Consider the following 14015-nt stretch of genomic DNA (forward strand, 5'->3'; position numbering starts at 1 on the left):
ATTTGTTAATATTTCAAAGGAAAGAGATAGATGAGTATGATTTTCCAAATAAAATGACAATATTTTTCACCATATGATAAGGTTAGGCACTTACTTCAATCGAATTACCACCTGAAAATTGATATTCTTTAAATAGATTTTATGAACCTTAATATTCGTTCGAATATTAAGTGCTTGTACAACTAACTTTGTTTCAATAAATGAAATGGGTCGAAGTTACAAACTAAAACAATTAAAATTCACTTATAATAAAATCAGAGTTTTAAGTAAAATATTTAAATTGTTAAAAATGTAGTAGTATTAACTTATAATGAAGATTATACATTGACATCCTCCACTACTGTTTCTTAATAGTTTTCATTTAGAATTCTTTTGAATATTTAGTTATAGTCAATGGTTTTGAATATTTATTGCGATCACGTGCAAAGGGTTTGCCTGGTAAAGTCACACTGATCACATTAGAAGGGTTTTTCTCTACTGTGAACGCGTTGATGGGTCTGATAAAATTACTCACGCAGCTCACCTAAAATCACAATGATCAAATACGAAGTTTTTCAACACCGTGAATTCCTTGATGTGTGATCAATAAGCACATCCACGCGCCAATGTTGTCACTGATCACATTTGGATGGTTTTTCTCCACAGTGAATGCGTTGGTGTCTGATTAAACTAATTTTGTAAGTGCTAGCATATCCACACTGAACACATTTGAATGGCTTATCTCCACTGTGAGTGAGTTGATGTGCGATCAAATGGTTCTTCAGCGTGCAGGCATAATCACACTGGTCACATTTGAATGGTTTTTCCCCAGTGTGAATGCGTTGATGTGTGACCAAGTGGCTTTTTTGCGTGCAGACATAATCACACTGATCACATTTGAAGGGTTTTTCACTACTGTGAATGCGTTGATGTGTGATCAAATTATTCTTCTGAGTGCTGGCATAAGCACACTGATCACATTTTAAGAGTTTTTCACTACTATGAATGCGTTGATGTGTGATCAAAGCACTCTTTTGCGTACATTTATATTCACACTGATTACATTTGAATGGTTTTTCTCCAGTGTGAATGCCTTGATGTTTGATCAAATTACTCTTCAGAGTACATTTATATCCACACTGATTACATTTGAATGGTTTTTCCCCAGTGTGAAGGCGTTGATGTGTGATCAAAGCACTCTTCTGCGTAGATTTATATTCACACTGATCACATTTGAATGGTTTTTCTCCAGTGTGAATGCGTTGATGTGTGATCAAAGCACTCTTCCGCCTACAATTATATTCACACTGATCACATTTGAATGGTTTTTCTCCAGTGTGAATGCGTTGATGTTTGATCAAATTACTCTTCAGTGTACATTTATATCCACACTGATCACATTTGATTGGTTTTTGCCAACACCGGTCTTTACTAACTGGCTTCTAAGGACCACAATCTGCTAGTCTTTGTCCATCCCACATGGACACTAGCATGTACTTTCTGGCTCGTAAGCACCACCATCTTCTGTTCTTTGTTACCTCTCCGAGCGACGTAAGTCACGGAGAGGTTCTGAAACGATCGTGTGTGTCCGTCTGTGTGTTTGTGTGTGTGTGTGTCTGTTGTTACACCCACGTGACCGCGTTCGCAGTTTCCAAATCGGAGCAAACGTGTTCGCCATTTCCGAACTGCTTTCGCAGTCACGGAAATGGCTCCTCTACTTGAGTTCTCACACCACCATCTTCTGGTCTTTGTCCATCCCACACGGACACCAGTCTGTACTTACTGACTTCTAATCACCACCATCTTTTGGTCTTTGTCCATCCCACTTGGACACCAGTCTGTACATACTAGCTTCTAGACACCACCATCTACTGGTCTTCCGTCTATTCCACATAGACACCAATCTGTCTCATTGGCTTCTAACTCCATCGTCATCGTTTGATTTAAGACATTCGCGGCGATCAGCTAAGGCTACGAGAAACGTCTAGCCTCCCTAAGGTGGGTTGTCCACCAGAGGTTTTCGCAATTGCGGTTGTTCTTGCTTTTAACTGTAGTTCGACACCATTATATACTACCTATTTGAGTAAGGGGAAGCAACCGGCGTATGCTTCATTTCAAACGCCAATATTAGTCAAGCCTCTCAAGAATGTTTAATTGTTCTTTATCAAAACGATGTAACGCTCAATAAGGCGAACAACTAACGAAAATATTTAATATTAATTATATTTATTTTTATATTTAAGGTAATCTTGTTTCTCAACTCAAAATTAATACGGAAAGAGTTAAAAAGCAGTCTATGTTTTTGTCTGTGTGTGTCCGTCCATTGTTACACTAGTGCGTCGCGTTAGCAGTTAGCCTTGTGTTGATGTGATAAGAAATCATACAGAACCTTAATATTCCCTTTTTCCATAATATAAAGTGAATATGTGGAAGTATTTTTCGTAATTACGATGCATTTAGTAGTTTTGTAACTTGAAAGCTCTGTTTCATTTTGATATTCCAAGGGCATTTTTTTAATATTATTATTTGAAATGGCTGTTTATATATTACTTAAGCTATACTACATCTGTATATAGAATAATCCTTGCTTTACTTATATAAAGAAGAACGCTAAGGTTTACACACTGTCGGTTAAATCAAGTATTATCCGTAACATGCCTAGTGAACTAAAGAGTAAATAATTGAGGCCCAAGGTGTAGTAAACTATGGGTGTTGATTTTCGTGTCTGTATTGTAGAGACATTAACGGTTCAGAGTGAGCCGAAAGTTAAATACACGCTTAAATGATGAGGTGTAGATATAATAATCGAAGAAAAGATCATGGTGGCGATTAGACCAGTGAAAGGGCTGATGGTAAACGGGTATTAGCTACGGAGTTTTCATTCTTTTTATGGTGCGCAAGACTTTCAGTGCGTTTAGCCACAAATCAGCTTTGGTGTTAATTAAGTTTAACACGCATAACACGCAGCTGAAGCGTAGACAATTGGGCCTTTACAAACACATAAAGGTTATATCTCTCCAAAATTTATACACTTCATTTCCTGTTCTTTTCCCCATTGACTGATTTCCATGTGTCCAAGATTTATCCTTATTTGATGTAAAATGTCGTCTGCTTTACTATATATTCGCAATGCTTGGAATACTGCTTCAATAATTTATAAATTTTTACTTCAAAAAAAGAGAAATAATTCCATATCTAGTTAAATAAGTTTGCAGTAGTAGATCTCTTGACTCGGAGAGGTAATATTTTGGTTTTCCCAACTTGTCCATTCCGGCTTCTTCTCCATCGTTATCGTTTGGTTTTAAGATATACGCGGCGATCGGCTAGGGTTACGAGAAACGTCTAGCCTCCCAACGGCAGGGCTTCCACCATCGGTTCACGCGAATGCGTTTTTACCTCTCCGAGTGACGTATGTCACGGAGAGGTTCTAATTTCGACGTGTCTGTCTGTCTGTCTGTGTGTCTGTCTGTCCGTTGTTACACCCACGTGACCGCGTTCGCAGTTTGTAAATCGGAGCAAACGTGTATTCAATTTCCAGACCTTATTTACAGTCCCAGAAATTGTATTCCACTTACAGGCTATTACTCCATTGCCTGTCTAACAACTCTGTTCATTTGTCCACCCCACATGGACACCAGTCTGAACTTACTAGCTTCTAAACACCACGATCTTGTAGTCTTTCGCCCATTCCACATGGACACCAGTCTGTACTTACAGGCTTCTAAACACCACTACCTTCTCGTCTTTGTCCATTCCACATGGACACCAGTCTGTACTTACTGGCTTCTAAACACCACCATATTCTATTCTTTGTCCATCCCACATGGACACCAGTCTGTACAACTGGCTTTTGCGATGTTCTTATCCATAGCTGCGATTCGAAACCCTTATATACTACCTATTTGAGTAGGGCGAAGCAACCGGCGCATGCTTCAATTCAAACGCCAATATTAGTCAAGTCTCTCAAGAATGATTAATTGTTCTTTTTTAAAACGATGTAACGTTCAATAAGGCGAATAACTAACGAAGAAAATATTAAATATTAATTATATTTATTTTAATATTTAAGATAATCTTGTTTCTCAATTCAAAATTAATACGGAAAGAGTTAAAAAGCAGTCTATGTTTTTGTCTGTGTGTGTCCGTCCGTTGTTACACTAGTGCGCTGCGTTAGAAGTTCGTTTTGTTTTGATGTGTAAAGAAATCCTACAGAACCATAATATTCCCTTTATCCTTAATATAAAGTGAATATGTGGAAATATTTTTCGTAATTACGATGCATTTAGTACTTTCGTAGCTTTAAAGCTCTGTTTCACTTTGATATTCCAAAGATTCTTTTTAATATTATTATTTGAAATGGCTGTTTACATATTACTTAAGCTATACTACATCTGTATATAGAATAATCCTTGGTTTAGTGATTTCATGAAGAAAGCTAAGATCTAAACTCCGGCGGGTATATCTAGTATTAGTGAAATAAAGAGTAAATAATTGAGGCCTGAGGTGAAGTAAACTTTGGGTTTTGATTTTCGTGTCTGAAATGAAGAGACATCAACGGTTCAGAGTGAGCCGAAAGTTAAATACACTCTTAAATAATCAGGTTAAGATTTTATAATAGAAGAAAAGATCATGGTGGCAATTAGATTAGTAGGGCTAAACTACAGAGTTTTTATTCTCTTTATGGTGCGCATAGACTATCAGTGCGTCTAGCTACAATATAGCTTTGGTATTATTTAACGTTGACGCTCATGTTGGCAAACTAAGAATATTGTTGAGGTGAGACGAGACGGTAGTGTTTACACTGCTAACCAGTTGTGAATGTAGCTGTCAGCTGAAGCGTAGACTTCATTTCCTGTTCTTTTTGCCATTGACTGATTTCCATGTGTCCAAGATTTATCCTTATTGGATGTAAAATGTCGTCTGCTTTACTGTATATTCGCTATGCTTGGAATACTGCTTCAATATTTCGTAAATTTTTACTTCAAAAAGGTGAAATAATTGCATATCTAGGTAAATAACTTTGTAGTAGTAGACCTCTGGACTCGGAGAGGTAATATTTTGGTTTTCCCAACTTGTTATCTATTATTATAATGGAAACGAATCGTATATATACCCCAAAATTTGAAGAAAGCGGGCAAGAGGGGTACCCTTCACTTTAAACGTCAATATTAGCAAAGTTTCGAAAGATAATAGGAACAACTTTATTTTAAACGATTCAACTATTTTTAAAGTTATTTACTGGCGATTAAAATAATTAATATCATTTATATTTAATTAATTATTTAAGATAAACTTATTTCTATGTAATGACACAAGTGAGTGTTTATATAGAACGAGTAATGAAGATTGCATCCGAATCAAAACACTACACGCACATCAAAGTTAATATAAAGCGAGTAGGATGATAAGATCTCTTACAAAACGATAACATTTCCTTTTTGCAGAATATTAAATGGAAATATTTTAAATATTTTTCGGCATTACGATTCTTTAAGTAGTTGTGTAGCCATAAAGCTCTGTTTCATCTTAATATTCCAAGAACATCTTTTGATATTAACATTTCAAATTTGGTGTTTACTTTTTAATTCAGCTTTACTACATTTATATATAGTGTAATCGCATTTTTTATATTAATTAGATAATATGGATGTTAATTCTTCATCTATCCACAAGTGTTGAAACGATTGGGTCTGTGAAATAAGATACTCTAGATTTAAACTAGAAATGACCTTGTTTCGCCTCCTCTTATAGGAGGTGTTAACGGTTCAGAGTGAGCCGAAAGTTAAATACACCCTTCAGTGATACATTTTAGGTCCTCATTAGAATTATTGAGGATACAAAGGAAAATGTTAAACGCTTAAGCCTTTGCTAAAGACCTTGGCAATATTTCGCCAATTTGAACTATGTATTTCCGGTCTTTCTCATTGGCTGGTGGACCTGTGTTTAGAAAGTAAATTCGTCTCGGCTCGGAGAGGTTTATTTTGGTTTCCCAACTTGTTATTATTTATTTACTTACTTCCTATGAAATAGCTTCAGTTTCCAGATGGTCGGTTTACCGCCCAAATTGGGCTTCTTTTCGATCTATGTAGCGGGGGAACGATTGGGATTTCAAAGATTATGGCATTTTTTACATGTAAAATGTTTTACACAGCTGGAGCCTTAAAAACGATGGGGCTCTAATCTGGCCGGGGCCATCTTGTTTTATGTGTAGTAATAGAGTAATGTCAGTTCTACGTATGCAAACGTCATACTCTTCTATCTCTTAGCTCAGTGTCGTCCCCCCTACCAGGCGCGTACAGTATCCTCTCTTACAAAAGCGCGCCTAGAGGGAGGGATACACAGTCTACTCCCCTCTCTACTGACACTACTCTATTATGCGATAAAGAAGTTATGATTTATGGAGTAGTGGGGAGAGAGGGCTTTCCGTAATTTCGATTTGTCAGTTAATTGGAGTGCAGTCAAGGGAAATTTATGGTGAAGTGAGTTTGATGGAGTGTAATCATAATGGTCGAGCGGAGTTTTCGGCGTCTACTTTGTCTCCCACTTTTCGCGCCAATAAGAATGACTACCAGACAGTTAAGTTTCCCAGACTAAGACATGGAGGCTGTAATATTGTTATTATTGGAGTGGAATTTGAATATATATAAGAAATGGGTGAAGTGCGTTAGACAGACAGTAGTGGACAAGTGTTTGAGGGGCTTTTTAATAGTTTGTGGGCATGGCCCCTTGTAATGGAAGCTGTTTGTAGCTGGAAGAAATCTTCGAGACGGATATTAGCAATTTAAGTGGCATATATTTAAAGGCGTCTACTAATCAGCGTGGGAAATAAGGGCAAATGACTAGTTTAAATAGTGCCTGGACCAGTTTATAAATTAAATCCGAGGAAAATTCAAGGGTAACCAGAGTCCAGACATTATCTCAACTATTTTAATTATCCACTTCTAAAATTCAGCAAACGACGCGAACTGGTCAATGGTCATGGTTCAGTTTATTTCAGGCCAGGGGGGGGGGTCGCTGGCCAAATGTCCAGTTTAATAAAAATTATTATGTCCCACCCTGCCTTGCGTAATTAATTGAAAGTACTGGGCTATAACCCACTCGATCACGCGCTCGACCAGGGAGGAGAGACTTGAGAGGGAGCGTTAAAGTGAATAGGCGCGTTCGTTCGCTTTCCTGGCTAAACTCGTCTCTCTCTGGCGTTGACTCGGGGACTCATTGCGGTGTCCGCGCGCATGCGTCAAATTTAAAAACCGGCTTTGAACTAGAAGGGGAAGGTCGTGTTTGAATTTCTCCCATGGTTAACTATAAGAAGTGTTGTTTTTTTAATTGTTCAAGTAACCCTGAGTATTTAACAAGACCCGACATGGTAAATATCGTTTTCAAACCATTTCCCAAACCAAAAACAAAGCTTGAAATTTATTGAAAGTGAATGGAAGCTAGTGGAAATCGGTCTTTCACAAGCTAATATCCATCTTTTACATTTTTCTATCTGGGTTTTTGGCTTTGGGAACGCGTGGAAGGATATTCCTTTCATATATTTTTAAGCGAATACCTTGAATCATTCCTACAACCGTTACAAAAACAGGGCTCCCACCAAAATCTCAAAAATAAATAGGGGAAAAAGGGACTTTTCACGATAAAAATAGGGTAAAATAGGGACCTTAATTTTAAAAGTAGGAACCAAAAAGGGACCACTGGTAAAGCAAAATGATATCTATTCTGTGAAAATATCACAAACAGTTAGGAACCTATTACTCTTTTCTATTTTTTCGACAAAATAGGATATTATTTCTGACTTTCTTTTGTTTATATTCTTATTCTTAGGGAACGGTAGGTTTTCTGATTAGAAGTAACTATTTTCGTATCATGTTTACTAACTAACTTGAACAAATTTCTCTGACCATTTGCAATAACGTACATGGCGAACATATATGAAAACCCGTCTAAATTCAGTCGAATATTTTTCACCCGTTTTTGTTGTTATAACAATTGGCCAATTAATTCGATTAAATTTAACATTAAGTAAATCATAAATAACCGGCGCGAGCGAAGCGAGCTCCGCAAATTTGGGTCTCTGTTAAAATCTCAGACAAGACATTTTCAGGTCACCCTTATACTTTTTCTAAGGTTTATATAAATAGGGTGATTTAAGGACCAAATACCAATTTTAGGGTAGATTAAGGACCTTGTAGGGAAATAGGGACTTTAGGGACTTTTAGGGACCTGGTGGGAACCCTGCAAAAACAATTTGGCATTTTTATTAAGCCTCGGTTTCCTCCCAACAGACGTTGATTGTTGGTTGAACAGAGTGAGTGGGGCAGCAGTCGCCAGTCGATGGAAGCTGGCGGTAGTAAACGACGTCACTCGCGCCTGCGCGTTAGCTAAAATTGAGGAACGGAGATAAAAATTCCTACCCCCCCCCCCCTTTCTTTCCCATTTGCCACTGTATGACGGTTTTTTTAGCATTAGATCAACACTCCCTCTAACGTTCCTTACTCCCTGGTACGAGTCGGCGGGACGTTCATTTATTCAAGATGAATTGACTATATTTTTCACAATATGACAAGGTTAGGCACTTACTTCAATCGAATTACCACCTGAAAATTGATATTCTTTAAATAGATTTTATGAACTTTAATATTCGTTCGAATATTAAATGCTTGTACAATTAACTTTCTTTCAATAAATGAAATGGGTCGAAGTTACAAAATCAAACAATTAAAATACCATTATAATAAAATCAGAGTATGAAGTAAAAAATTTAAATTGTTCAAAATGTAGTAGTATTAACTTATAATGAAGATTATACATTGGCATCCACCACTACTGTTTCTTAATAGTTTTCATTTAGAATTCTTTTGAATATTTAGTTATTGTCAATGGATTTGAATATTTATGCGATCACAGTTAAGGGTTTGCTTGTAAAGTCACACTGATCACATTAGAAGGGTTTTTCTCTACTGTGAACGCGTTGACGGGTCTGGTAAAAAATGGTAAATCTACTCTCTCAGCTCACCTAAAATCAGAATGATCACATACGACGTTTTTCACCACCATGGATTCGTTGATATGTGATCAATAAGCACTTCCACGCGCTAACGTTGTCACTGATCACATTTAAATGCATGGTTTTCCCCCACTGTGAATGCGTTGGTGTCTGATTAAACTAATCTTGTAATTGCTGGCATAATCACACTGATTACATTTGAAGGGTTTTTCACTGTTGTGAATGCGTTTATGTGTGATCAAAGCATTCTTTAGCGAACATATATATCCACACTGATCACATTTGAATCTTTTTTCCCCAGTGTGAATGCGTTGATGTGCGATCAAACCACTCTTTTGCGTACATTTAAATTCACACTGATCACATTTGAATGGTTTTTCTCCAGTGTGAATGCGTTGATGTGTGATCAAACCACTCTTTTGCGTACATTTATATTCACACTGATTACATTTGAATGGTTTTTCCCCAGTGTGAATGCGTATATGTGTGATCAAACCACTCTTCTGCGTGCAGGCATAATCACACTGATCACATTTGAAGGGTTTTTCACTACTGTGAATGCGTTTATGTGTGATCAAAGCATTCTTTTGCGAACATATATATCCACACTGATCACATTTGAATGGTTTTTCCCCAGTGTGAATGCGTTTATGTGCGATCAAACCACTCTTTTGCGTACATTTAAATTCACACTGGTCACATTTGAACGGTTTTTCTCCAGTGTGAATGCGTTGATGTGTGATCAAACCACTCTTTTGCGTACATTTATATTCACAATGATTACATTTCAATGGTTTTTCCCCACTGTGAATGCGTTGGTGTCTGATTAAACTAATCTTGTTATTGCTGGCATATCCACACTGATCACATTTGAATGGTTTTTCTCCAGTGTGAATGCGTTGATGTGGGATCAAACCACTCTTTTTCGTACATTTAAATTCACACTGATCACATTTGAATGGTTTTTCTCCAGTGTGAATGCGTTGATGTGTGATCAAACCACTCTTTTGCGTACATTTAAATTCACACTGATCACATTTGAATGGTTTTTCTCCAGTGTGAATGCGTTGATGTGTGATCAACCTACTCTTTGCGAACATTTATATTCGCACTGAACACATTTGAATGGTTTTTCTCCAGTGTGAATGCGTTGATGTGTGATCAAACCACTCTTTTGCGTACATTTAAATTCACACTGATCACATTTGAATGGTTTTTCTCCAGTGTGAATGCGTTGATGTGTGATCAACCTACTCTTGTGCGAACATTTATATTCGCACTGAACACATTTGAATGGTTTTTCCCGACTGTGAATAAGTTGATGTGTGATCAAAAGACTATTCTCTTTGCTGGAAAAGTCACACTCATCACATTTGAAGATCTCTTCAACGTTCCTCTTTCGCATGTGACGTTCTTGATCATTTTTAGAGTATTTGCATCGAGTTGAAAGTTCATTCTTGGATTTTTCTACAGAAAGAAAATTAACCCTTGAATATAAGTTTAAATCGAAGTTAGCACAAAAAGCTGAACCCTCTGTTAATTTGTGTCTCCTTGATACAAATTTTCCAGATAATATAACGTTCGGTTTGTTTTCAAAAAGGTTATGAATTTCCAAAGTTTTAGAGGATTATCATTCACTTCTGAAGAAGTTTAATTATCACGAAAATTATAGTTGAAGGGAGCCCAGCCAAAAATGTAAATCCCTCATAGGAAAAAATAGGAGTATAAATAGTATAAAAAAATACTCTTCGGACGAAATTTTCCGATGAAAAATCGTCGGCTGTTGCAAGATATCCCTGACCAGTTTTGGTGATCAGTTGCTCACCATGCAGACCTTACTTCATAATTTTGGTTCGTTGGTATCACCATAAGTTTATAAGAAATATTCCATAAGTATGACACTTCTAATACTTCGTAATGCTAGAGACATAATGAGAGCTAGTTCGCGAACGACACGTCAATTGACTACACGCGGTTTTGCAGTAGTTTCATCATCCTATTTAGTCGGAACTAAGCCTTTGACATCGCCATAACCAGGCGTCAATTTTCGAGAATCTATGTTGTTTCACCAACGTCACTTCATGACAAGTGTTCAGTAACAACTGAGAAACATATGTAACATGTCTTATGAAATTATGGTATCACTGTGCGACGAGTGATTCGATAGGCCTTTTAAGAATCATTTCAAACCCTGAGATATTTTCACATTTTGCAAATTAATAACTTAGCTATGGTTAAAACAAAAAGGAATATACTATAAGAAGGTATAAGTTGCGAGATCATTAACTTCTACTCTTACGCCGGTGTCAGTGGACAAGTAAACCCTTTTCATGTCCGTCATTACTCCGCCCTTTCCCATTGGATCCCAAGGGGGATAGGTCTTACAGACACGAATGACGTATTCCGACTAGAGAAAAAAACCTCGAGCAAACTAAACAGAAAATGGAAGCTAACCGCGGTGCTGAAAAGGTACGACAGTCGTTTTGGCTGTTCTTTAATAACTGGGGCAACTAGAAAATTATGAAGCCAATATACTAACGTAGATAATAGTATGGACTGTGTTCAGATCTATGCAACATTGTACTAACAATAGTATTTGGACATAACGTTAACAAAGTTAATTTTGTCTGTTTTTCCATCGAATAAAATGAAAATGTGGGGAATATTTTTTGATAATTCGAGGCAGAGTGTAATACTGTAGCCAGTAAAGACAATTTTAACTCAATATTACTATAATTTTGGTTAATTATTGCATTTCAAAATGAATTTGATCCTAACTTAGCTAGACCAAAATGGATATATATATACTAAGCCAAATCATGTTCACGGCACCGAGCTCAGTATCCTAGGCTTGGAGCAGGTAAATCCTGCTGCCTCGAAATCGAGGCTTTAACGGTCTGGAGTGGACCGAAAGTTAATTACACACTTAAATTATGCCTGCATTTAAGATTAATGGAATAGTCAGAATTCATTACATGACCTCTTTTATTTCAGGGTTATTAGGGTCATCCACATTTTTAACACATAAAAGAAAGTGATAAAACACGTCGTCTCCACATCGTAAAGCTTCACGGTGCAACAAATACTCGCATAGGTGCATGTCCAAGTCCTTGGTTTGAACAACTCCTCAATAATGTAGTACTATCGTGGCGATTATCCGGACATAATTCGATGCGGAACCTTCCTCCACCGCGTTCGCTTCCAGTTTGAAGTTCTATCATCCCAACTATACATTGTCCGTCAAGTTTACAGCCTCGATGGTACTTTTGGTTTCGTCTATCTCTACCACCAAACCCTCACCCCCAATTTGATATTCCTCCATCATCAGTTTAGCTGCCACTTTTTCCAAAATATTCTCCTATTAATTGGTTGCCACCTTTTCCTAAACATTCTCCTAATAGTTAGCTGTCACCTTTTCCAAAATATTCACCTATTAATTAGTTCCCTCCTTTTCCAAAATATTTTCCTAATAGTTAGGTGTCAACTTTTCCAAAACAATGGTTCCAATAATTCGTTGTCACGTTTCCCAAAATATTGTGCTACTAATTAGCTACCACCTTTTCCAAAAAAATGCTTAGATGTGTTAAAGATGTATTAAAAATGTGTATGACCCTAATAACCCTGAAATAAGAGAGATCATGTAAAGAAATATGACTATTCCATTAATCTTAAACATAGGCATAATTTAAGAGTGTAATTAACTTTCGGTCCACTCCAGACCGTTAAAGCCTCGATTTCGAAGCAGCTGGATTTACCTGCTCCAAGCTTAGGATACTGAGCTCGGTGCCGTTGAGATGATTTGGCTTAGTATATATATCCATTTTGGTCTAGCTAAGTTAGGATCAAAACACATTTTGAAATGCAAAAATTAACCAAAAGTATCGTAATATTGAGTTAAAATTGTCTTTACTGGCTACAGTATTACACTCTGCCTCGAATTATCGAAAAATATTCCCCACATTTTCATTTTATTCGATGGAAAACAGACAAAATTAACTTTGTCCAAATACTATTGTTAGTACAATGTTGCATAGATCTGAACACAGTCCATACTATTATCTACGTAACCATTTTAGCTGCATAATTTTCTAGTTGACCCAGTTACTAAAGAAACCCCGTCGTTTTCAAGTGCCATCAACAAGCTAGTTAAAGGTTTTGAATCTAACTTAGATTCAAAGTTATAGAAATTGTCTGATAGTTCTAAACAAGCTGGTTACTCGGATTAAAGTCGTACTCTACATTGTTGGATATTTCCTTGTTATAATGGTCAATGTTTGGGGGGGGGGGGCATATATCTGTAACCAATTGATGTACACCCCATGTTCATTGATACTTTTCACTCAGTTGTTCCCAATAAACACGATCCCTCATAATTGACGGACTTTTCAAATTCACCCTTTTTACCAGCTTCAGTGGATACATTGCTCAAGGTTATTTTCAAACTTTTGTGTTTGTGTGTGGGGTTAACTTAAGTAAGAGCCGACATTGACAAACATACTGGTTGTAATTTAAAATAAATTTATTAATGATCACATTAAACGTTAAACTTAATACATAGTAAATGAACTTATCACCGTCACGGCGCGCGTAGGAATGATTGCTGTGCAAGCTTCTCTTATCTTTATATATACAAATTTTGGCCTATTCTTTATCTCGCGTTGTTACATAAAAAACTATTTAGACTACTTTTTATGTACACAACAATATCCCCTTTTTTTAAAGACCTAATCTATCGGGTGGTTTAATTCGTCGGCCGGAAGTTCGTCTGACTTGAGCGGAGTGATTTCCTTGAATGTCGTTATCGTTGGTAAGGGTAGATCCGGCAGGTACTGAGGGTTCTGAGGTCGATGACTTAGATTTGGCTATGGACGTTGCTTCAACAGGAATGGGAATGACGCTGGAGGTAGAAGGTTCCGGCTGTATGGTTTGATCAGTCGACTCGAGGATGACTTGTTCAGAAGTTTGCCTTTGGGTCGTGCCTCCTGATTCGTTGATTGTAGGTTCCGGAAAATCTAAAGGATAGCTGTAT

The 14015-nt window shown here is 37.0% G+C and overlaps 1 protein-coding gene across 1 annotated transcript; it reads right to left on the reverse strand.

Moving 5' to 3' along the window:
• Positions 1 to 397: 397 nt before the first annotated feature.
• Positions 398 to 11017, reverse strand: LOC149621309 (uncharacterized). The gene is made up of 4 exons (XM_089854747.1): positions 10074 to 11017; positions 9105 to 9846; positions 8560 to 8576; positions 398 to 1421 (listed from the first exon to the last, which is right to left on the reverse strand). The coding sequence occupies exons 1-4, from the start codon at positions 10389 to 10391 to the stop codon at positions 612 to 614; spliced, it is 1887 nt and encodes a 628-aa protein (XP_089710873.1). The 5' UTR covers positions 10392 to 11017; the 3' UTR covers positions 398 to 611.
• Between the last annotated feature and the right edge of the window lie 2998 nt (positions 11018 to 14015).

This window comes from Phalangium opilio, unplaced genomic scaffold, assembly GCF_054372755.1.
Source record: "Phalangium opilio isolate 3A_F unplaced genomic scaffold, DU_Popi_V2 ptg000209l_1, whole genome shotgun sequence".
Lineage (NCBI taxonomy): Eukaryota > Metazoa > Arthropoda > Arachnida > Opiliones > Phalangiidae > Phalangium > Phalangium opilio.

What these genes read in the sequence shown, in the direction of transcription:
- LOC149621309 (XM_089854747.1), bottom strand. Translation starts at nt 10,391, where the DNA reads ATGCGAAAGAGGAACGTTGAAGAGATCTTCAAATGTGATGAGTGTGAC. An exon ending in AATATAAATGTTCGCAAAGA is followed by an intron (nt 9,847 to 10,073) that starts GTAGGTTGATCA and finishes AAATGTGATCAG; the next exon opens with TGTGGATATGCCAGCAATAA.